Source organism: Mastigoproctus giganteus, chromosome 5 (genome assembly GCF_048544385.1).
Source record: "Mastigoproctus giganteus isolate SK-2022 chromosome 5, ASM4854438v1, whole genome shotgun sequence".
NCBI classification, from domain to species: Eukaryota; Metazoa; Arthropoda; class Arachnida; order Uropygi; family Thelyphonidae; genus Mastigoproctus; species Mastigoproctus giganteus.
This window is the reverse complement of record NC_143579.1, coordinates 35714697-35741383: the sequence shown is the minus strand read 5'-3', so window position 1 is coordinate 35741383 and position 26687 is coordinate 35714697. Positions and strand designations below refer to the sequence as shown.

Below are 26687 nucleotides of genomic sequence, written 5' to 3'. Positions count from 1 at the left end.
CAGGCAGTGCATTGTATAAGTAGTGTAAGTTAGTAATGATGATGATCAGAAGAGACAATACAGTAGAACCAAGTAAGAAGTTTTCCAAGGGTAATTGCTGGAACAAACTTTTATCTGTTGTTGTAGAAGTTGATAGCTTAAATAGATTCAAGAAAAAACTGGACAAGGTTTTGGAGGAAATGGATAAGTGAAATGGGAAGGTTTTTTTTTTTTTTTTGTGGCTGATGCTGTATAAGTTTGGTTTCTTGCATCATGTGTCACTTCTAATGTATTTTAAACTGCATTAGATCAGATGCCTTCTTGATCAGAAGAGACAATACAGTAGAACCCAGATAAGAAGTTTTCCAAGGGATTGGAGGTTTAGAACTTCTTACAAGGGAAAACTTCTTAGAAGGGAAAACGACCTAAGGGTATGAATATTAACTACACAAATAAAAATCAAAAAATTTACACATACAAAAGTTAAAGATCATTTGTAAGTACTATTTCTGAATTTATAAATATTTTACTCTGTCTATGTATTTGTAAGTACTATTTCTGAATTTATAAATATTTTACTCTGTCTATGGAATACATTTGTAAACTGAGGATTTCTAATTGTTTAACATTCTGTTCATTAATCTCATTACAAAATACTTGCTATCAAGTTGGAAGGATGAGCTCCTTTGGAGTTTCAACCTCATGATTACAATAAGACACAGCAACAATCCACTAAGTAATTCAGAACTGTTCAGAATCATCCAACCATCAGAACTTAACAGCAAATGCTTCACATGGTCGATGCTATCCAATTATAGATATCAATGGAAACAATTGCAATACGTCACTTTCATTATATAAAAATTTTTGATATAATGAAGGCCTCAGACAACAGAAAGTTCCTTAATCAAACAAATTAGTAACAAGCATCATTTTAGTTCCCACTAAATTACCAAAGTAGATGAAATGGCATTGTTTCTGTTACATCTCATATTGAGAATGCCTTCACAAGTTGCCCTGATATTGAACTATCTTGAATAAGCAATGCTTTGACAGTGGGATTTATTATTTTCATAGGAAATCAAAATGAAAACAGCAAATACTGTATAATCATTTAAAGAATACCAGTGGGGAAAGACACGTAAGAGGATTTGATTTGATTCCCAAATTTAAAAACACAAAAGAAAAATTTAAAAGAAAAATTTAAAAACACAAAATTAAGTGCCATCTGTCAGTTGCCAGGCTAAAGTCAAAGGGTTAAAAAGGCAATCTGCAAACAATGTGATATATGAATGAATTAGTTCAATTAATTAAATGAAAGCAAAACCATGAAGTAAGCTGTTTATTATATAACACACAAGCTCACCAATTCAACATGAATCAAAATTATGCACAAAGTCAAATGAAATAAAAAACAATGTTCAATGTTCAAGTAAATGCACTCCCAAGTTTTATAAGTACTTAATGTCTAATACAGACTAGCCTCGATTAACGCGATTAATTCGTCTTGCGAGCGCATCACGCAAAACGGAAATGCGTTAATTGAATATAATAATCAATACGAAAAATTATAATTGGTCCTTGACCTTCTGGAATGTCTATAAAGAATTTTAAAAATACCTTTTAAATAACTTTTTAACTGTATACAATGTAAAATATAATGAAAATAATTATGGAATTAAATGTTTATTCCATAAAACAGCGGTTCCCAAACTGAGCGCCGCAGAATATTTTAAATTTTCAAGTTGTTGTTATTTGGTTTTTAGGAGCATTAGCAACTAAAGCCATATTGCTCCGGGGATATGCGGTGGTCATTCCCTGACCTTCCCGCATCCTCCGTATTTGGTGGTCACGGGCTTGAACCCCGGTCTGATCAAGAAGCGTGTGCTACGCACTGCTGCTCCTGCCCACCTGGCTACGGAGGCGCCTACATTTTCAAGGGAAACAACACAGCGATACTCGACATCTCTCAGACACCGCACAAACTACTAGCTTGAGGTAGTTCACAGTTTCAACATTTCTTATTAAGTTGTTCGGACCTAACTACAAAACGGAACTGTTAGGTATTTCTTTTGGTCTAGGTGCGCCGTGAAAAAATTACTGAGACACTAAGAGTGCTGTGAACCGAGAAAGTTTGGGAACCTCGGACATAAAATACACAATGAAGAAATGACTGTTGCAGAAATATTTGAACGGTTGGCTTTCTCTTTTCATCAATCAATTTCCGATAGCCGACAACAATCTTCTATGGGCCCTGGCGAAATAAATATCACAGAGAACCTCAAACCTTATTTTTGAGGTTCTCTGCGATACGAAAGATTTCATCTAGTTCTTTTACCGTTATCTCCTTCGCGGTAACATTTTCATCTGGCTCATTTAAAAATTTGAATTTTTAAATGCAAGTCTGCATTGACTTTATTAGCAGAAGACAAACAAGTACCACGTCTTCTTCCGATGGTTGATGGAACACACCGAGACAGGCAGCAGGCAAACATTTGTTTATTGCCCATCCAACACGCGGCAAGCTTAACGCGCGATTCAAATCTTTTTCAACTATCGCATAAAAAAAAAAGATCGTGCTAACTGGAAATTTGCATTGTGTAAAGTGAAAAGTGTTATAATTTTTTTCAAATAGCGGTAACTGAAACACGCGTTAATCGAACTCACGTTATGTAAGGCCTGGCTGTACTGACAAAGGAGTAACCACAATAAGAAAATTACTCTATTATAAAGCATGTGTGCAATACAATAAGCAACAATGCAAATTATTACTTATGAAGTTTTCTGAGCAATGCAGACAGGCTGCCAGGGCAGGTCATGAGGTTTTGTCAATGATATATAGTAATTTTGCTAACAGGGAAAAGGATAAGGCAATGGTCAGGCCATGCCTTGAGTACTGTGTACAGGTCTAGAGGCCTCATTTTAGGAAGGATGTGATTTGCTTGAACATGTACAGAGATGAGCAACAAGGTTGGTGAGGGGAATGAAGGAATCGGCTTAACAAGTGAGGCTTAAGTTCTGCAAATTGCAATGGCTGGAGACTAGCGGTGATCTAATTGAGATGTATAAGGCCTTGAATGGGTTGAGCATGCTGAATTCTGAAGGGATTCTTCCACTTGTTCAGATTACGAGCCTAAGGGGGCATAAATTCAAATTAAGGAAAGACAGATGTAGAATAGATGTGCGGAAATTTGTCTTTAGCCATCAGGTGGTTAATTGCTGAACAAACTTCCATCTGTCATTGTGGAAGTTGATAGGTTAAATAAATTTAAAGAGGAACTGGACAAACATTTAGAGGGAATGGTTGTGTGAATTTTTTTTTTTTTTTTTTTTGGCTGATGCTGCTTAAGCTCATATACTTGCTTTCTTGCATCACATGCCACTACTACTACTACTATTACAATTACAACATTATAAGATGACATACAATTGGTAACAGCACAATATGGATGTAATTTTCATAATACAAATGAATATAATATAATCACCTAACATTAAGACAAAAATCAGTTTCATAAATATAATTATTACCTTTCTAGCCTGATTTCATATCCAATACTAGAGCCATTGCCACAATTCTCGCATCTTTCTTGTGCTACCCGCTCAGCAACCTAGTTGGAATACAATGGTACAATATAGTTACTAGAAGACACAAACTAAAGTACATAATTAACATGAGAATATATTGCATTTCATGTCATTCATGGACTGTTAGTTTAACTTCTGTTCCAGGGAAAATAAAGAAGTCACTAGCTAGAAATGTAATCCAGGACCATCTAGACAGGAGTGCAATTATAACTCAGTTGGAGCATAGGTTTATTAAGGATAGATCTTGTCTGACCACTCTGATTGGGTACTATGATGCAGTGACAAAGGAACTAGATGCAAAAAATAATTCTGATATCATATACTTAAGTGATTCTCAACCTTTTTTTTAATTATTGCCCACTAAAGGGCATTTTTTAGACATTTTGTTTTCCTAATCACCCCCCATGAAATGTTAAACAAGAAAATACTTAATACTTACTCTTTTTATTCAATGGGATCCCTGAGCCTGATGCTTCTTAGCTAAAAGTTCAATGTTCGGTATAATGTTAGTAAGTTTAATTCTAATGTCTCCACTTGAACATATATCAATTCTGTTTCTTTCATTTGTTAATATTTTATTTACTGAACTAAAACCACTTTCAACCATATAAGACATTGGAAAACAAAGTACTTTGGCCATTTCAGACCATATTGTTGGATAAAGAAGTTTAGTTGTTTTTGATCCACACAACTCAGCCATTCCACCTTTTTCGAATTTATATATTTACATTCTTTATTACATTTTAATTCAATGAGCTGTTCTTGAATTTTTTCACTAGCAAGACCTGGCATCGCATCCAGTTGGATATAACATCCATGGCTTCACTTCAAAAAAATAAAAATAAATAAATCTGAATCTCTATTTTTTATTTCACCTTTTAAAGAACACAAATGATCTGAACAATTCTTAAGATCATTCTCAGTGAGAGATTCATTTATTTCAGCTAACCATACCATGAAATTGTTTTCTCATTAAATGTTTTCAAATATTTCCAGTTTTTTGATAAAGGGTTTTAATACGTGTTTGCAGTCTATCACTGTAATTAATTTCCCTTGAAGCTGAAGTGATACCATTAAGTTTTCGAAAAAACCACACCATATAGTATACATAATGATTCAGGAGGGATAGTAAATATTTTGCAAGGTTATAGTATCAATTATTCTGAGTAAAAAAGTTCATATAAATGTATGTCCAATTCTCAATGGATACGGAAATACAGCTGTTTGAAACTGGTGTGCACAAAGCCATTATGGGAGGTATTAAAGAAAGAAAAATGACTTGTTTATATTTATTGACTTTTTGAGTAATACAAAACACAAATAATTGACAAATTTTTTACAGTTCATAATAAATATTCGAAAATCCCACCGCCAACCTCAATGCACTTTGCAACTCTTGTGGAAATATGACGTGTTGTTCTGAGGTTGTCTTGGCATTCCTTTATGAGGGCAGCAGTATCCAAAATGCAAGAGAGCAATTCGTCTCTTGTATTCACCTTTTCTTTGTATACTGGGGTTTTCATCCACCCCCACAAACAAAAACAGTGCCCATGGAAGTATCTAGAGAAAAGGCATGTAGTAGAAATAGAACATATATGAGACAGAGAGTGGTGAGACTTTGTTAGAGATTAATCATTTATTAAACTAATTGCCCTCTTCTGAATGGAATCTAGAAGCTTTAAAGAGGTTTTGGGAGCACCACCCCAGTGTGGGAATATCAGTTCTGTGGTGGGGGGATAAGTGATTTGCACAGAGCGAACAGCTGTTTGAAAAAAAAAAATAACACTGAAATCAAAAGAGAAAACTAAATTTTTTAGATGAAGAGGAAGCAACACTTGTAATATGCTTATGCCAAGAGAGATGAGAAGTCAAGGTAATCCCTAATAGAGATATGTGACGGCACCTCCGTAGCCAGGTGGGAAGGAGCAGCAGTGCGTAGCACATGCTTCTTGATTAGACCGGGGTTCGAGCCCGTCACCACCAAATACGGAGGATGCGGAAAGGTCAGGGAATGACCACTGCATATTCCCGGAGTAATATGGCCTTAGTTGCTAATGCTCCTAAAAACCAAATAACAACAACAACAGATATGTGACCTTTTCACATATCTTAGTCCTGTCACTTAAAAGACAGGAATAAGTTTTAGGAGGACTGAAATCAACTAAGTTATTTTTGCCACACTGGAGAATTACTGGAGATCAGTAAGGAATTGGCAGTCGATATTCGAGAATTTGAAGCTGTTTATGCAGGGCAAGTTTTCTCAACTGTAAAATCATAAATGAAAAGGAAAGAAACTGGAAAGGTCATTAATAAACAAGAGGAAAAAAGAACTGAACCCTAAGGTTCAGTTCTTTTTCCCACCAGATTAGTGTAGAAGTTATAAAACAGAGAGCCAGCTACCATCACAAGCTGTGAGCTGTCAGGTCAGAGAAAAAACTGGATATTCAATTAAAAAAATAGCTGGAAAACTATAAGATGGAAGCTTATTTAAAAGACCTTTATACAAAACACAATCAAAAGCCTTTGAAATGTCAAGGGCAATTGCTTGTGTTTCAAACATTTCAATTGAATTTGTCTACATATGAGTAACATAAGCCAGAATATCACCAATGGATAAACACTGACAAAATCCATACTGCCGATTGTTGGCCTGGTGGAAGGTTTCTAGATAGTTTAAGAGTTTGCAGTTAATTGATTTCTCCATTACTTGAAACAGTAGAAGTAATTGCAATGGGATGATAAATGAATGGGAGTGATTTGTCAATCTTTATAGGAACTGATTGGATATGACCAAATTTCCAAGCAGAAAGAAAACACCTTTGAAATAAGAAAGCAAAAAAATGTGACACAGAACAGGAGTAAGTTTAGGAGCACATGTTTTGAGAACAAGTAGAGAAATAACATCAGGACCTGTGGCTTTCTTAGCATCAAATTTGTTCAAAATTCTTCTGATATCCTTTTGATGGAAGACCAGAAAAGGCATTGAGTAGAATGTACTGGGAATGGTAGGAGATGGTTTATCAAGATCATCAACACACAAGTTAGAAGAAAACTAAGGTGGTAGCAAGTCAGCTTTATCTTAGAATGAAGAGGCATTTGAGCCATGTGGTTTTGCCAGAGGTGCAAAAAAGATGGGCAAAAGCTATGAGCAATAAGCTTTGGCAAGAGACCAGAATGCTTGACTACCATTTGGACAAGAAGCAAGTTTTCTGTGCTTAGACTATTCAAAAGCTAGTTTGGACTGATTAATAACTGCTATACAATTGTTACAAGCTTTAGGCAGAAAATGAACCTGGATATATGGATACAAGTCAATTGCAATATGCAACATTCTTATCTTAAACAGAATTAGCACATTCATTGGAAAACCAAGATTTAAATATTGGATGAGATTTTAAGGTGGGGTGTGGAATAAAGGATTACATCTCTATAAGAATAATTTCACTGATGTGATCTGAGAAAACATTGACATCAACAGATTTTAAGCAGTAATCCGACCAAGAAACAGAAGAAAATAAATCTTGCATTCATCCCATTTCGCAATCTTGTAATGCCAAACAAGAGGTTGAGAACTGTCACAAGAAAAAGGCTGTATTGGAGATACAATCACCAAGGTACAATCTGAGGTGTCTAGAGGACTAACCTTGACTGTATACTTAGAAGAGTTGTTTGTTTGAATTTAATTTGATTTTGGATTTACTAGTGCAACAGCAACCTAGGCTATAATGTGCAGGGTTGTTTGTGAAAAACGATCAGGTGTGTTGGTTGTGTGGTTAGGATTGTCTGGTGTTAAATAACAGAGCGATGATGCTAGGTATTCTGGTGTTAAATAACAGAGCGATGATGCTAGGTATTCTGGTAGGTAAATGAACAATCTGTGCAAGGTCATTAGTAATTGCAAAAGCCTCAGCATCAACCAGCTTGATCATGTGACTATAAAATGGAAACCAGCAGAGTTGCAAACAATAAAATCACCAAAAAAATTACCTCACTATTAGGAAAATTGGACTGGAGAAAGTGAAGTTCCAAAGAGAGGAAGTCAAAGAGTTCCAAGTTATTAATGTAGTTGGAAGAACAATAGAGGCAACAGATGAATCTGATAAAATGTGGCAGAGAGAGTTTAAGCCAGAGAAGATCGAAAAGAGAAGATTGCAAATTACTATGTCACTGACAGGGAATATCAGAACAGACATGTGCAAAAGTACCACCTTTGAACGAAAAAAATCATAGCGTGAATAATTCAGACAACTGAGATGAGCAGCAGTTGAATCAATCGATAACTGAGATTTGTCAGAAAAAGTACATGGAGATTGGCAGACTAAGTGGAAACAGACAATATTGAGACTGGAAATCACACCACAAATATTTGTGAAATGAACAACAAATTGTTTGGGAGGTTTAGGTCTTTTCACAGATACGGTTGTCCTATCAGTTTGACAATTCATGATGTATTCAGTAGTAAGAAAAGTTGGATAGGACATTGTGTATGAAGTAATGAAATTTTTGGGTATGGCATACAGATGGCAAGAACATACCCAACTGCTTCACATAACATGACCTTGACAATGCCCCCCCCCACACACACACGCACTATTTGGACTCTCTCCAGTCACTATCTGGCAGAGTAGAGGTAGTGAGATTATACACTAGCTGATCCAGAAGCATCCTAGAGAGTTACCAAGAAGTTAAGTCCACTGGACTATCTAGCAGCGAGCTTGCAAACACCATGGTAGCCAACATAAACTGAGAAAGCATCAATCATACTGCATGATAAAAAGAGATGTGGGGTTGCTGGAGATTTTCCCTGAATAATGGGTTCCATTACTTGAAAACTTCAATAAGCAAAGTGGTAGTATTGCACCAGTTGATAAGAGTCATTTACCACCTAGTATTTTGTGGTAACACAGAGGGAGTGGCATCCCTCCGTGTGGTGTGGGTGTCACACCTTGACTCCTGCTTACACTGGTTCACACCTCGGTGGTCACCTCCAGTATGACAGTTGCCGTATTTCAGGATCTGCACAAGGGAGGTTATACCCAGAGTTAATAAGTCCTACCATCGAGAAGATGCAAGCAGAGGATCTGGCTGACAGAGACCAACCAAATTTGCTGAAATTTGGTCCACTCGACTTGTGTGTCACCTGAATATCAGTTCCATCAGCATTTTAGACTCACAGATAGCAAGCCCAGCTTGAAACAATGTCTGTGACAGCCTCAAGGACGACATTCAGGGACCAGTGTATCGAAAAACGCAAAGCACCTGTGGTAATTGAGCAGTGCAGACAGGCTGCCAGGACAGCTCCATGGGATCTGGTCAACGATACAGCTATTTTGCTAGCAGGGATAAGAAGGAGGTGTTTATCCCATTGTACACTGAAGGACAAATCATGGGATACCTGTTTCCTGGGCAATGCAATGCTATCACCCTTTTCCCACCGCTTGGCAGATATATAGGTACACTGCATCACTGCATTCATGTAGACGGTAATTTCATGTAAGTATAGATAAATATCATGAGTTAACCGACTTTGAACGAAGGATGACAGTGGGTGCCCGAAGTATGGGTCCCTCTATCGCAGAGGCGGTACAGAAATTGCACTATCCCTGTCCAACAGTATCAAGAGTGTACCGGGAATATGCCATTTCCAGAATAACATCTCATCGTGGACACCGTTGTGGGCTGTGAAAGTTGGCGGATGAACGTGGCCTTCAACGTCTGTCTCGCATTGTTTCAACCAACCGGAGAGAGACAGTGTCACAAATCACTGCCGATTTCAACGAGGGAGGTGACAGAAATATCTCCACCAAGACCATCAGGCGATCATTAGCCGCAATGGGTTATGGGAGCTGCCGATCAACCAGAGTCCCATTGCTAACAACACGACACAGGACTTTATGCATCAACTGGGCAGAAGAAAATCGGCACTGGACCTTGGATGATTGGAGATGAGTCCTGCTTCCAGTTATTTCGAGCAGACAGGAGATTGTGTATCAGGAAACTGCACAAAGTTATGGATCCAGCATGTCAACAAGGAACCGTTCGGGCAGGTGGACTGTCGGTAATTGTCTGGGACGTGTTCAACTGGCACACACTGGGGTCTGGTACATCTAGATGCATCTCTGAATGGTCCAGGTTACATGTCCATCCTTGCAGGCCATCTGCATCCTTCATGGTCATCATGCACTTAAAAGACAATGAACTCTTTCAGCAGGACAATGTGCCTCACCACAGAGCTGTGGTGACTAGAACATGGTTTAAAGAGCATTCCGCAGAATTTACCATGAAATGGTCTCCCCGTTCACTGGACACGAACTGTGTGGAGCATCTTTGGGATGCTATGGAAAGGTCCGTCTGAGCTTTGGATTCGAATCAGGAATGCGACAGAATTATGGACAGTGGTGCAGCAAGCATAGATGGAAATACCTGTAGAAAGCTTTCATGAACTAGTGGACTCAATGCCTAAGACATTGAGTTCACTAGGACTCAATGTCCTGTTGTTGTTATTTGGTTTTTAGGAGCATTAGCAACTAAGGCCATATTGCTCCGGGATATGCGGTGGTCATTCCTTGACCTTTCCGCATCCTCCGTATTTGGTGGTGACGGGCTCGAACCCCAGTCTAATCAAGAGGCGTGTGCTACGCACTGCTGCTCCTTCCCACCTGGCTACGGAGGCGCCTCTCAATGTCCTAGGCAAAAGGTTGGCCATCCGGGCAAAAGGTGGACCTACCCGTTACTAGGTATGTATCCCATAATTTCTGCCCACTCAGTGTATAAGGCAATGATCAGGTCACATCTTTAGTACTGCATACAGATCTAGAGGCTTCATTTTAGGAAGGATGTAGAGCTGCTGGAATGGGTCAGAGAAAGACAATGAGATGAGTGAGGAGAACAAAGGGTTCTCTTATCAAGAAAGGCTTCAGTTCAATAAACTGCAGCATCTGGTGACTAGGAACCTGCAAGGTGACCTGACTGGGGTGTTTAAGATTTTGAATGGGTTAAGCAAACTCATTGCTGATGGAATTGTTTCTTTTGCTCAGACTATAGAATTGAGGAGGAATAAATTCAAATTGAGGAAGAATGGTTGCAGAATATATGTCTGGAAGTTTGCCCTCAGCCGACAGGTGGGTGACTGCTGGAACAGCTTCCATCTGTTGTAGAAGTATATAATTTGAATAAATTCAAGGAAGAACTAGACAAGCTATTAGAAGGAATGGATAGGTGAAACAGATTTTTTTTTTGGCTGATGCTGTATAAGCTTACTTTCTTGCATCATTTGCCCTTATTAATACTAACCACTTAGTACAAAGTTACGTCCTGTACATTCTCACGTCGGTCTCTGGCTTTGTTACTCTATAGTATGTCTGTACAAAGTATTCAAAATGAATGTATTCATTTCAATGCATGAAGTGGACCGTCGAAATGAATGTATTCATTTCAATGCTCCACTTCATGCTGGGTGGTTTCTCTCTTCCTGTGCAGAAAGCACTTCCAGTTTGTGAGTTGGATGGCCTTGTCCTACCCTTGTGGTAGCCATACAGGTGACAGTGCCACATGCTCCACTGTCTTCCTCGGAAGGCTGTCTTCAACTTTTCAAACCAAAACTTCTTCCTACAGCCTAAAACAAAAAACTTTATCCAGCACCACACTCAATACAGTATGTTCAATATTTGTACAGATCACCTTCATCAAGTTATAGAGATGGACCTGTTTGGTTTTTGCATCCAGTGGTGGGTAGTATTCATTGAGTGACACCAGATGGTCCCACCACTCTGTCTCAACCATCACTTAGACCTTGGGGGAGGTATGTCAAATGAAGCAACTTTTATTCCCCCAACACGTTGGCATTCGAACTCGTGTCCATGATACTGCCGGTCAGTGTCGTGACCACAGAAAGAACTGCACCCCTTTACTATTATTATTATTGTTGCTCTTATATTATTTCTCCCTGATTGGAGGATCCATCTCATGATGGGTATTGCTACCAAGTACACAGGGTGGTTGTTATGTCTGGTGTTACTGTTTCGCTGGATGACCTATTGCTGCTAGGCTGTCTTTGGCACCATACCTGTGGTAGACACGATGATCGGGAGGGTCGATACTTGTTACATATAGTAAGGTAATGGAGATTTCCAGGATTGCTGGGAGTCATAGTGGAACAAGTAAATACATGGGCTGTGTCAGGGTGGCTAGGAGCAGGAACAGGTGCATGTACACCAATGCTAGGAGTATAATTAATAAATTTGATGAGCTTGAAGTGCTAGTGAAGACATCAAAGGCAGATACTGTTGGGATATCAGAGATGTGGTGTCACACAGATATAGGCAGTGCACAGTTGGAATTTGGGGAATACAATGTGTATAGAAAGGATAGACAGGATAGGAAGGGAGGAGGGGTTATGCTGATAGTTAAGAAACACAAAATCTAAGGAACTGCATCCAATTGATATTGATGGACAATGCAGTGTTGAGTCTGTTTGGTGTGAAATAAGCACTGGGAAAGGAAAAATGAGAGTAGGTGTGTGTTATAGGCTTAATGAATCTGATGAGTATAATGAGCAATTGTGAAATAGAGTGGGCCAGTAAATCAGAATGTCTTATAATGGGAGTTTAACTTTCCGGATATTCAGTGGAACTTGTGGGTTGGTCACTCGCACACTAGCAAGACTTTTGTGGATTTATTGGATGACTGTTTTCTACAGAAAAATGTTCGAGAGGCAACCAGAGACAGTAATACTCGTGACCTAATTATCAGTAGTGATTCTTCATGCATTAAGAATCTGCAGATAAAGGAACCACCGGGCAACAGGGATCACAATGTGTTGATGTGGGAATTATTTACAGATGTAACTACCATCAAGGCTAAAGGGAAGGGCTTTTGCTTTCGTAAAACTACAGAGGTCTCAGACAGTTTTTAAATTCTGTACAGTGGGATCAACTGATGATGTTACCAACAGTGAATTCTAAATGGGAAGCCTTCAGGGGGGACTGAATTTTGGAGGCTACTAGGCTTTTCATTCCAACTAAGAAATACTGTTCAAGGTTTAGGCCTAAATGGATGTCAGATGAATTAATGAGGTTAGTGGCAGAGAAGAAGAATGTATGGGATGCATATAAAGTATCAGGCGATACAGAAGCCTATGGCAGGTATAAACTATTCTGTAATCAAGTCACAAAGGAGGTTAGGCAGGCGAAGGCAGATTATGAGAAATCTTTGGCAAAGGATGCAAAGAAAAACAGCAAGGAGTTCTTTACTTATGTAAACTCTAGAAGGAAAGGGATGAATCAGATTGGACCAATTAACATAGATGGGTTGACTATTGATGATCATGCTCAGGAAGCTGACAAACTGAATGAGTATTCTGCATCAACATTCACACACGAGGAGTTAGTCAATGAGGGGAATGCCAGAAGTTTATCAAACTGTAACAGAGAGCTAAATGATTTTGTAATAACTGAGAACAAAGGGGAGGAGAAATTGTTGAAGTTAACCAAAACGGAGGCACTTGGGGTTGACGGGATCTATCCAGTTATATTAAAGAAAGCAGCAAAGGAAGTAAGTAAACCCTTAGCCATAATTATGAGAGCTTCCTTAGACTCAGGGGAGGTCCCCATGGACTGGCGGTGTGCAAAGGTATCACCAATTCACAAATGAGGTTCAAAAGGTGACACAAGTAACTACAGACCTGTTAGTTTAACTTGTGTTCTGGGGAAAATAATGGAATCACTGGTTAAAGAAGCATTGCAGGATCATCTAGACAAGACTGCAGTAATAGTTAAGACACAGCATGGATTTTTTTAAAAGGGAGGTCTTGTCTGACCAATTTGATTGCTTACTATGATGTGGTCCCAAAGTAACTGAATGCCAAAAATAATTTTGATATCATATACTTGGGTTTCAGTAAAGCTTTTGATACTGTTGCACATGGAAGACTGCTGTACAAATTGGAGAGGTATGGCATCAAGGGTAAGCTTCTACAATGGATAAAGGGATGTTTGAGTGGGAGACAACAGAAAGTGGTAATCAATGGATGCTGCTCTTCATGGACAAATGTTATTAGTGGAGTTCCCCAGGGTTCGGTGTTGGGCCCAGTGTTGTTTTATATATTTATCAATGATATTGATGAAGGTATATCAGGTTTAATGTTCAAGTTTGCAGATGGAGGGATGAAATGGAAGGTTTTTTTTTTTTTTTTTTTGTCTGATACTGCAGAAGCTTGCTTTCTTGCATCATATGCCTCTTGCATCGTATGCCTCTCCTAATGCTAATGTGCCACATCTCTTTGATCTCCTGTCTTAGTTTCGCGTACTTCCTTTTTTTTTTTTTTCCCCATGGGTTTTCTGCAGGTTGCCAGTGTTGGGTACCACTATGTCAATCAGATAGGTAGCCTTTTCCTTCTTGTCCACAAGGGTTATGTCCGGTCTGTTCTGCAGGATCCGTTATTATGGTGCGGTCCCAGTACAGCTTGTGGGTTGGGGTCTCTAGTATTGCCTGGGGTTCGTACTTGTAGTACGGTATGGTTTCTTGTAGTACCGTACTACAAGAAATCATACTACGGTACTTGTAGTACTGTTTCTTTGACCAACTGGTATTTCCTTGCTAGCTTCTGATGTATTATCCTGGCTATCTGGTCATGTCTATGATTGTACTCAGTCTGGGTGATCACCTTGCATCCTGCAGTGATGTGTGGATCGTTTCTGAGGCCAGGTGGCATCGGACACTCCGGGTTCCTTCGTGATGTATTTTCTATAGTTCATGGTGTTGATTACCTGGTCTTGGATGGCAAGCATGAATCCTTCAGTCTCAGGGAAGAGTGTCCCGCTCGTGAGCCACGCATTAGAAGCAATTTTATCTATGTGATCTTGATGGAAGTCATAGTGTCTGCCATGGAGTGTCTTATTTGCCCATCTTTCTAACTTCAATTGTGCCATCTGGATAGGAGCAGACTCTTCGCTTAGCTTGAGTGGTGTATAGCGCTTGTCTATCTTCCTTATGGCCTGATAGAGTGTTGCTGTGTTTCTGGAAGTAATCCTTCAGGTTAGAAATTGCTGTTTTCTATTTCTCGCTGAGGTCTATCAAGCCCCTTCCTCCTTATGTCTGAGCAATTGTCATTCTCTCCACGGCTGACTTTGGGTAGTGTTGGCTGCTCTTGGTCATTATTGTTCTTGTCTTTCTTATGATATCCTACAGCTTAGTGTTAGTCCAACTATGACCCCGAAGGAGTATGTTTGCATAGGTGTTTATGGCTTTAACTATATTCCCTCCATTCATCTTTGCTTTCAGCAGACTTCTGAGTCTCTGATGGTATTTTTCAGTGAAGCAGGCCTTAATTTCCTTGTGCTGTAACTGCTGAGCCTGCATCATCGCCAAGTATTTGTAGGCCTCTCCCTCTGCCATGGCTTCAATCTCTTTACCACTCTGCAGCTGGTAGTTTCAGTTGACTAATTTTCCCTGACGCAATCTGTGGGTCTTGCATTGGTCTAGACCAAATTCCATCCTAATATCATTGCTGAATTCTTTGGTGATCTGGAGTAATTGCTGAAGGTGCTTCTTGGTTCCCGTGTAGAGCTAGACGTCATTCATGTACATCAGGTGGCTTGGCTGGGGGTGTACAGATTTTTCCTTCCTTCTTTGAGGTTATATCTGTACTTGCTACTGTTAAGCATAGTAGATAGAGGGTTAAGTGCTAAACAGAACCACAATGGGCTCAGGGCATCTCCCTGAAAGATTCCTCTCCTGATGGGGATTGTCCTGGTTGTGACGTTTTCGACCTTAATGGTGGTACTCCATTTCGCCATCGTTTCTCCTAGGAAGCTTGTCACTACTGGATTGACTTTGTAGATGTTCAGTGCCTCTATTAGCCAGCTATGAAACACGGAGTCGAAGACCTTGCGGTAATCGATGTAGGCTGTATACATGTTGCGCCACTTCTTGTAGGCTTGCTCCATAACTGCGGCATCATAGTTAATTGCTCCTTGCATCCTTTGCTCAGCCGCTTGCATCCTTTCTGCTGTTCGGCCATTATGTTCTGGCTCTCCAAGTGGTCTGATATCTTTCTGGTTATGGTCAGGATCTTGTACATTGTTGGGGGACAGGTGATTGGCCTATATTTCACCGGGTTTCTTGTATCTTCATCTTTAGATATGTGATTCCTTGAGTGAGAAACTTCAGGATTGTCTCTGGGTGCCTTATCAGTGGTGTCTAAATGCTTAAAGTGCTTATCCTATAGTCACTCATTTCAATACTGCACACACAAGGTTGTGTCTTGCAGACATTGTGCAGAAGGACGGCACATTTTTGCAGACTGTCCAAACAAAGCAGACTCCCCCAAATGTGTAAATTGCAAACGCAGAAATAAGGATCACAACCACTCTGTCCGAGACTCCAAATGCCCCAAGTATCTCCATGCAGTTGAATTAGCCAGTATGAAAATCCTCCATGAATAACACAACAAATTGCAGCACAAACCAGAGAAACCATAACCAAGGGTCCAGAATCAAAATCTTTCAGGTGAATGGACATCGTTCAAGAATGGTGGCAGATGAGATCAGGGCTGCTGCCCCGGAGAGTAAATACGATATTATCTGTCTGCAGGAGCCATATTGCACCTCCGAAGCTGGTGAAAACTCTTTCAAAATCATGGGATATCCTATTGCATCCAGGATGTTCTACACTATGGCAGTTTATCCAAAGGCCGCTATTATCGTCCTGAACAATCAGATTGTTACCACATTGATATCCAGCCTGTGTACCCAGAACTCCTCCTGTATTCATGTTGCTACCCAAGAACTATTCTTCTACCTTGTTTCCCTCTAATACCAACCAACAGGTGATATTCAAGAAGCCCTAAATCTATTTGAGGACTTCCACAGCGGAATGGAACATGCCAACCTTGTCTTAACAACAGATTCTAATGCCAAATCCCATCTTTGGCACAGTAACCAAACTGATTCTCGTGGCACCCTCCTTGAGGACTTCATTCTGGCTCACAACTGGACAATACACAATGAAGGTGGTAAACCCTACACTTTCTCCAACATGCATGGGGAGTCCAACATGGACCTCACTTTAAGCTCGCTCCCAGTTTCAAATCACATTGCAGAGGGGGACGTTCTAACAGACATATCTAACAGTGACCACCATGCCATCTCCTTCACTATCAATCACAGCTGCAGCACCAAAGTATAACAGCAACAATGTGGAGGACCTTAGAAGATTCTCAATACAAAACATTAATTGGGCTAAATTTAGAGCATCTCTGAACCTTGACTTTAAAGCAACAACTTCAAACCTTAACCTCTCTGCAGCTGAATATGCTTTTTATGTAGAGTCATTCCTCTTCACAGCCACTGAATATGCTGCTAAGTGAAAGAAAGTGCACACTCCTCATACTCCTTGGTGGACACAGGAACTTACCAATCTCAGAAAACAAATGCATGTGGCATGGAGAGCCTTTCAACGACACAGGCATTGGCCTGATCCTGAAATTAATGCTCTCAAGCAAGAGTACAAGGAGAAGCGAAAAATCTACCATAAAGCCATCGCAGAGAACAAATTAAGGTCTTGGAGACAATTGGTTTCCCAAGCAGGGAACACTGACTCCTGGGGACTCATATACAAGATCTGTAGGAACAAAATTATCTGCCCAAATATATACAACACAGTGCAACATCAAAACAGTGAAACATATGACTGGAATTCAATAGTTGAGAAAATCATTGAACACATCTTTCCCGAAGATGATACCAATTTTGACAATATGCACCGAATTCAGATTCGAGCAGACAATGCTACTTACGAAAGTACCCTGGACATTGATCTTTTCACTGCTGTTGAACTTGGTGCTGCGGTGGCCAAGTTGAATCCCAAAAAGTGTCCAGGCCTTGATCTGGTAGAAAATGCAGTCATTGCCAGATTTCATGAGCTCTACCTACCCTAATATTTTGTTAAATCTCTACAAGTGCCTCTTGGAAGGCATATTTCCCAATTTATGGAAGCAGGCGCTGCTTAAAATTATTCAAAAACCAGGAAAACCTAATACCAACCCAAGAGCATACGTACTGCCCAATCTCTCTGTCAGCCAACCTGGGAAAGCTGTTTGAAAGAATGATTGGTCCCAGAATCCAAACTATCCTAAACTAACAAAACCTTTCATCCAACTTGCAGTATGGCTTCAAGAAAGGATCCCCCGTGGAAGATGCCATAGCAGCCCTTGTGTAAAACACTGTACACATTCCACAGCAGTCTATGAGATGGCCATCTTTATGGATTTTGAGGGTGCCTTTGATACCCTTTGGTGGGAGATTCCCTCAGGTCCCTTAGACTGGCAAACTGCAATCAATATCTTTACAAAGTCATAAAATCCTACTTCAGTAACAGATCAATTCAGGTCACTGCCCAACACCTGTCATATTCAAAATTTATAAACAGAGGTTGCCCACAGGGGTCAGTGCTAGGATCACTCCTTTGGAACTCCATACTTGACCAGTGGCTCACCAGAAGCTTTGACAACTGCGTCAATTTCACCTATGCAGACAACTTGGTTATTTGCATTGCAGGAAGATCCAGGAGAACCCTTGAGGACTGTGCAAAGATTGTCCTGGATGACCTGGTAAACTGGACCCTCACAAATAAATTAAAAATATCTAACACAAAAACAAAGCTAATGATCTTCAAAAACAGGTCGGATTACAGCAGACCCCCTAAAGTGCTTATTCATGGGAAGCAAATTCCATATGTTGCATAAACTAAACCCCTTGGCATAATATTGGATGACAGGCTCAGTTTCCAACCACACATGAACAGTTTAGCAAACAAAACCAAAGCCTTCACTGCAGTCATCATCGGGATCTCCCGTTCGAACTGGGGACTCACCAAAAGAACCCTATCTCTCTCTCTCTACTATAAAGCTGTGTTCTTGCTAATTGCCTCCTATGCTGCTGGGGTCTGGTTCCATAGGGTCACTAACAGTAAAATCCGGGCCAAACTCCTTTCCAAGAAAAGAACTATGCTGCTTGCGACACACCGAGTAACAAGAACAACATCGACTAATGTACTGCAGGTTCCATCTGGGGCCCTTCCCCTGGACCTGTATATAGCTTACAGAGGTTTCATTTACAAACACAAAAAAAGGCCTACCAACCTTGGAATAGACTGCAATCCTGCTACAAATATCAAACAGGAAAAAATAAACCTATGGAATAAACTCCTCTCCCTTTGGCAGGTTAGATGGGATGAAAGTCCCACTGGAGCGGTCACCAGACTTTTTAACCCGGATGTCACCTTTGCCATGAATAAGCCACATTGTAATTGGTTCTACCCATCCACGAGCACATCCCACATCCTAACAGGACATGGCGCTCTTAAAGCAAAACTGTTCCAATTCGGACTGGCAACAAATCCTCATTGCTCTGTGGGGAAGAGGAATCCTGGAACCACATCCTATTGTCGTGTCCCAACTACAAAGAACAACAGACAACACTTAAAAATAAGGTTCAGAACATCTTAGAAGTCAATCTTAAAGCCTTAATTAAAAATGAGACTAACTTTCAAGCCCTTCAAATCTTCACCAACGACGTCTTCAGAAGAAGAATGCAGAGAAAACAGGAACAGCTCAGCAAGAAAAATTCTTGCTGAGCTGTTCCTGTGTCACCTACCAGTCATCCTGGATTTGAATTCTTTTAATCTCTGAGGTTGTTCAGAGATTTCAACCACTGGTGTTTTTTTGTTTTTTTTTTTATATTTATTTATTATTATTAATTGATATATTTTATTTTTATTATTATTAATTGATATATTTTATTTTTATTATTATTAATTTTTAATATATTTATTATTCCCCCCCCCTGTTGGTACTCAGGACTATCCTGAGTACAGGATTGCTGGCATCCACTGGTATTGCACTACCTCCGGTGGATGCAGAATTTTAGCACACTACCGAAGCACAGATAATTGATTATGTCCGGCTCCACATGCCTTGGGACGGGCATCAGGCAGCAGTTGCTCAGGTGTTGGCTGCTCACTTTCAAGCCCTGATTACACAGATTCTGTAGTTAAGATAGACAATTTGCAGAGATGGACCCAGGTCCTGGAGCTGCTACAAACAGGCCACATACATACACGAATAAATAAATGTCACTGAGTCTGCATACATGCATTTCTTTTACTTGAGTCTTGAGTTTTGTTGTTTTATAATTTTGTAGGAGAAGCTCCACTTTCTGCTGGAGTTTCTTACACAGGTTTAAATGATTGCAAATAGAGAGTTATGTATTTTTGTATTTATGTAAATAAATAAAAAATATCATTCGGGTGAACTGCTCTGCCAGGTGCTTGTGTGTGCAAGTGAGCTTCTTGTACCAGTAGTTGTGGACGTTATCTATTCCTGGAGTTTGCCAGTTGTGAGAGTTCTTGATCGTCTATTTTACTACTTCTTCCTGAATCTCCCACCCTCTCATTTCTTGTACGTCCTTGGTTTTCTTGCATTCTAGTTCTATCCAGATGGCTCAGCTGTTATGTCTTACTTCCCTGCTCCATATGTTTCCCCAGAACTCCTCAATCGCCTTCTTCTCGGGTGGTGTGTTCCCTTCTTTCCCATCATCTCCGAGATTCCTGCAGAAGCCTCTTTGATCCTCGTCAAAGATTTGGTTGTTATTTTCCTCTGGGAGCTCTCTTTGTATGGGCGTAGTCTCTTGCTGAGTGCAAGGAGGTTCTGCTTCAATGTGTCCAAGTATTCTCCTATTCTCTGAATTTTTGTCTCATGTTTGCTGTGGATGCTCTCTCTCTTGAGGATGCTCAATAATAATAATAATATTATTATTATTATTATTATATAATTTCATAAATACTTGCTAAATTTGTTAAATCTGCTTTAAATTTAACTTTTTAAAATCAGCAGGTGCCAACATTTTCATTGCTATAAAAGTATGAAATCCTTAACTAAAAATACTGGCAATTCTTTACAAATAATAAACAAAAAAAATGTATAACATCCTTAATTAACTTTGAAAATTGCAGTAGTAAGTCAAATGCAATAAACCAAGAGCAGTGCCACAACCTACTAAACAGATATGCACTTGAATTTGAATTGCCAGTTCAATTCTGGCCTTCATCATACATTTGGAGAATTTTTCTTTTGTGTAAAGAGGGGCCAGTAATCAATGATAACAACAAAAAAAATAATAATAATAACGTTAAAAAACTTGTCTTTTAGTATAATAAAAGACAATTTTCAAAAAATAACTTGGGGATACTCACAGCAATTGCACTAATTCTTCTTGGCTGTGTACAGATTATTCGGCAAAGAGAGCCATTTCCAGATATAATATACTCATCCAAGATAAACTGAGGTATCTATGAACAAAGGAAGGAAAAATATATAGTGCTGAGAAGAAAAATGTATTTTAAAACACAAGTACATAAAATTCATTAAACTAGTATGTTCGAATTAATATTGATCAAGATCAGTGAGCAGTACCATAGGGTACCACGAGACTCGCTTAAATTTTAGCCGGGCAATCAGCTAAATTCACCGGGCAGTGTGTCCATTCGATAGGTCCTGGGGAGAACATAAATGTCCTTGTATCTCTTCTATATCTTTAACTTCTCTGATATTAGGTGGTCTTCCCAGAGTATAAAAAGAATATTTATTACTCATTCTGGATTACACTGAGTGAACAGAAATCATGGGATACCTACCTAGTAACGAGTAGGCTCACCTTTTGCCCAGATAAGTGAAGTCACATGGCAAGGAATTGAGTCCACTAATTCACAAAAGCGTTCCATGGGTATTTCCATCCATGCTTGCTGCATGGATGTCCATAATTCCATTGCATTCCTGGGTGGAGGATCCAAAGCCCAAACGGACCTTACCACGGCATCCCAAAAATGCTCCACAGGGTTCATGTCTGGTGAACAGGGAGGCCATTCCATGCTGGTAAAATCTGCAGAATGCTCTTTGAACCATGTTTTAGTCACCACAGCTCTGTGGGTAGGCGCATTGACCTACTGTAAGAGTCCATTGCCCTGTGGGTGCACGATGACCATGAAGGGATGCAGATAGTCTGCAAGGATGGACACAGTTAACCTGACCGGGCTCCCTTGCCTGGTGCCTTTCCACCCCCTCCCCTGCGCTGGTGGTGGGACGGTCCCCCCCCGGCACCCCCTACTTTCTCCTGGTGAGGCATGGGCATGCCTCACTGACTTCTGGGGTTGCCTACTCTATCATCCCCATATTTCTGCCTTAATCCCCCCAGCCTTCAGTCTCCCACCCACTATCTTTATGCTAGCGAATGTCCCACACACAAAAACTTAATTATGTCAAAATTCCCATTCGCCCATTCTTTCCGCCTTTATTATGCAAGCATTATCCCCCTCACCTAACGATCATCAAACCGACGATGATGGATATATGTATCTGTCTGTACGTGCATATAAAAGAGTGCGCACGTGTTTTTTTTTTTTTTAGGTCCTAGCCTCTGAAATCTCAGGAAATTAGGTGGCAGGACCTGCCAGAGTGAAACTAAAACTACTGGGTTCCTGGTCTGCCTCCACGGGGCGATGGTGGGGCAATGTTGGGCCTCAGCAGGGGTCCAGCGGCTAAACGACCAGATGAACAACGGTACACGACATCATACAGATACAAAGCCCACACACTTTTAAATCTCTGGCATTTCCCAGTGAACTGGTACACCCACAATGAAAGCAACACGGAGACGGGGGAAACCCCTGGTGCCGTCTGACACTAAATACACCTTACACCTTAACCTGAACCATTCAGAGATGTACCAGAGGTCCCAATGTGTGCCAGTTGAACATGCCCCAGACCATTACTGACCATCCACCTGCCCGAACAGTTCCTTGTTGACGTGTTGGGTCCATAACTTTGTGTGGTTTCCGCCTGATATGCAACCTCCTGTCCACTCAAAATAACTGGTAATTGGACTCATCAGACGAGGAGACCCGTCTCCAATCATCCAAGGTCCAGTGCTGATATTCTTTCGCCCAGTTGAGGCGTAAAGTCCTGTGTCATGGTGTTAGCAATGGGACTCTGGTGGGTCGGCAGCTCCCATAACCTATCGCAGCTAATGATTGCCTGATGGTCTTGGTGGAAATGTTTTTGGCGCCTCCCTCATTGAGGTCGGCAGTGATTTGTGCCACTGTCTGGTTCGCTGAAACAATGCAAGATAGATGTTGATGGTCATGAGATGTTATTCTGGAAATGCCGTATTCCCGATACATTCTTGATACAGTCAGTCCTCGTATAACACATGTTTACACTACACGAATTCAATCATACAAGATTTATAAATAGGGGAACGATATCTTATATAACACAAACCGAATTCGCTTATGCACGATTTGCCTTTGTGTTTACAAGAAATGACAGTCGAATGCGGAATCACCCCAACCCCAACCGTCTCCAACCATCCAAGGTCCAGTGCTGATATTCTTTCGCCCAGTTGAGGCATAAAGTCCTGTGTCATGGTGTTAGCAATGGGACTCTGGTGGGTCGGCAGCTCCCATAACCTATCGCGGCTAATGATTGCCTGATGGTCTTGGTGGAAATGTTTTTGGCACCTCCCTCATTGAGGTTGGCAGTGATTTGTGCCACTGTCTGGTTGGCTGAAACAATGCAAGATAGACGTTGATGGTCATGAGATATTATTCTGGAAATGCCGTATTCCCGATACATTCTGGATACAGTCAGTCCTCATATAACACGTGTTTACACTACACGAATTCGATCATACACGATTTATAAATAGGGGAACGATATCTTATCTAACACGAACCAAATTCGCTTATGCACGATTCGCCTTTGTGTTTACAAGAAATGGCAGTCGAATGCGGAATCACCCCAACTGAACGCAACACGATAGGAATGAAGAGAAGATTCTGAAAATGTATTTGTTTTTTTATATCAGTGAAGGGGAAACACATTTCACCATAATAACGTAAAAACCAACACAATTCCAGCTATCGGTATAATCGCAAATGTAATTAGATCAAGTTTACTACCAGTTTATAACAGATTTCACTCGCAGAAACGCAACTGGAAATTGTTTTTATAGTTTTATGGTAGTAATCCCTAGAAATGTGCTGTAGTAAAATGTGAGGTGTTAATAGTGTATCTCTGCCTTTACAGTGTTGTTTATTCAGTTGCTACACGTGCGCGCGCAGCTTTGTTTATGTGTATCAAGCTTGCCTCCTCGTTCTGTAATTGTGCTTTATTCCCTAAAAATGAGTAAAATACTTAAATGGTGTGAAAAGGAAGCGTCCTGGTGAAGACACTGCAGATTCACAGAGAAAAACATAAGCAATATCGATAAACAGAGGCAGACTGGGTCAAAAATTCTTACCCGGGAAAATTTATAGTGGCCTCATACTATGGTTTATGGCCAAAATCACACCGGCCTCCGGCCCACCGGGGTTTCCCATGTAAGGCTTATGGCCAGTCCCCCTCTGTCGATAGAGAAAAAATATGAAATTGTGAAATGCTTTGAGCGAAATGAAAGACCATGTGATATTGCACGTGCTACAGACCTAAATGAGGCAACGCCGAGAATTAGAAAGAATGCAGAGAAAATAAAAACAACTTTCATAGCAGGAACAACTCAAAGTGTAATTAAAATCCATTAGATTAAGTCAAAGAATTGGAAGAGATGGAACGGCTGTCATCTGTTTGGATAGAAAATCAAACAAAAAGGTTTGCTTACGATAGAAGCAAAAGCATTAGCAATATTTTATTACGTAATAGTCGTAATAAAATACTTACGTATTACTTAAAATACTTAAGTAATTAAAATGCTTACGTATTACGTATTTTATTACGTATAATAATAAATAATCGTAATAAAATACGTATTTTATTATGATTATTTATTGTGTTTGGTAATGTTTTGGTTACAAATGTGTGTTCAATCTTGGGTAGTCAGCACCTAACCCTATTTTTCCCATATGGCCTGTTGTTTATATTGCACGATTTTGCATTGCACGAGGGTTTCTAGGAACACAACTATCGTGCTATATGAGGACTGACTGTACTGTCAAACAGGGATAATGCAATTTCTGTACTACCTTCACGATAGTGACCCATGCATCAGGAACCCACTATCATCCCTCTTTCAAAGTCAATTAATTCGCAACATTTATCCATACTGACCTCGAATTACCATCTACATGAATGCAGTGTACCTATATACCTGCCAAGCGATGGGTTTGTCCACTAGTGAGAAGGGTGACAGCATCGCATTGCCAGGAATCCGGTATCCCATGAATTCTGTCCTTTCGGTGTATATAACAGCTGTTCAATAAAGAATGATCATAATTTTTCAAGAACCTATCCCAAAGTATGATGGTCGTTCAAAATGGTTTGTAGAATAAACTAAATGTATTATTTGGACAATCTCCTGAAATTACGTGTAAGCACAATGAAAACTTTTTTTTTTTTTTTTTTGCAAGAATTTTTGTAAACTATATCTGGTGAAAATACGGAAAAATTTTAACTTCGTGCTGTTATCAAGCATCTGCATTTGAAACAATGGAAGTACACTAAAGCTGAAGAACACCTTCATTTTTAGAGTCTCAACATTGTATAGTGATCTATAATCATCAAAATGTTCCTTTTTTTCTAAAGCCATTCTCTTCTATCGACTCTCAATAAACAGAACCGAAAAAGTTTGACTGAAAGCAAGAAACTTCTATTGGTCTCATAATCGCAAGTTGGTTACTACTTTAAAAAACTTGGCTTGAAAAATTTTCAAATCACAAGTGGATTCAGTTTTCTACTGCCAACCACTCTGCAGTATAATAGGATGGTAATGAATTGCAATGGTGGAGAATTAATTCTCCACCACTGCAAGACTCTTTGAACAGCAAATGATTTTTTTTTTTTTCTTTTGGAGATAAATTAACTGTTAATTAATTATGATTGTACCAAGTTTTGCAAGAACCTTACAAAATAACATTATTTCTCATAGAACAAAAATAGACTTTGTAATATATATTAACTCAAATCTGTAATAAAAGAATATGTTAGGTAGAAAAGGCTAACCTTTGGCAAGTGATCAATATGTGCTGTGTATACACAAGAACTGTATTAACAAGGTTCTACTGTATATAGTACACACACACACACACACACACACACACACACACACACACACACACACGCGCACACGCACGTATATATTTATTAATTTTTTTAAAGGAAGTTAAGAACATTTTCGTTCTGGAAGGCAATAAATATTAGCAACATTCAAAACTTTAAATACTGAACAAATTTAAAATTAAATTCAGAGTAGAATAAATTATTTCAAATAAAAAAGTTTTAATAACTAGGATAATACAAAGAGAAAATAAGCATTAAGAACTAGTAGATAATGACAGAAGCTCAATATTAATTTAGTTATCTAAAAAATCACTTCGGAAACAGTGGATATGCTTTCGAAACCTAAAATTTTATGTTATGATAAAGATTCAGGAATCACATGACTGTTTCATGAATCACAATTCAGGAATCACATGACTGTATCAACTCATCATGAATCACAAGACTGTATTCAGTACTTACAGGTCTAAAATCATTTTAGCTGCTTAAGGACAGACTTTCAATATTTTTCAGGACTTAACACAAGTAAATAAGGAAATTCTTGAAGTGTCTCCTATACCCCACTACTCTGATAAAGTCAATTTCCTGTTCCAAGTGATTTATGGTCTGAAAAAAAGTTTCTTGGTTTTCAAATGTTAATACAGGCTATTTCTACTAATGGCAGATTAGGACAGATCAAAGCTTTCTCAAAAGGCTTGATTTATTGGAACCAGACATTCACTTTGAATGTCTGGTTCCAGGCTCAAAGATGCCACTCTTAGCAAATCTCCTCACAGATGAGCATTAGTCTGTGCCGCTCAGCCAATCTTTGTTCAGTTTCATTAGAGAGAAGGCCTGTTCACAAATGTATGTTGATGTAAACAAACTACTAGTCATCTCTGTGTGGAGAAGGTGTGAAAAATGGCTCTTATCCAGGTACTTAATTTCACTTAGTTAATTAAGTTATTACTTAGTTAACTTCACTCTTAATTTAACTTCACTTAAGAGAACAAGCAGAGGCAGGTCAGTAATTTAT

The 26687-nt window shown here is 39.6% G+C and overlaps 1 protein-coding gene across 2 annotated transcripts in view; it reads right to left on the bottom strand.

Moving 5' to 3' along the window:
* The window catches only part of LOC150085302 (ATP-dependent DNA/RNA helicase DHX36-like), a 458954-nt gene that overhangs the window by 378943 nt on the left and 53324 nt on the right, over positions 1-26687 (bottom strand). For both annotated transcript variants that reach the window (XR_016546967.1, XM_090373980.1), the window contains exons 6-7: positions 20818-20913; positions 3511-3590 (exon numbers count right to left, since the gene is read on the bottom strand). Coding sequence is in view for 1 of the 2 variants with exons in the window: in XM_090373980.1 (XP_090230106.1) it covers positions 3511-3590; positions 20818-20913 (176 nt within the window). In the remaining variant the exon portion in view is untranslated. The remainder of the gene's footprint in view (positions 1-3510; positions 3591-20817; positions 20914-26687) is intronic.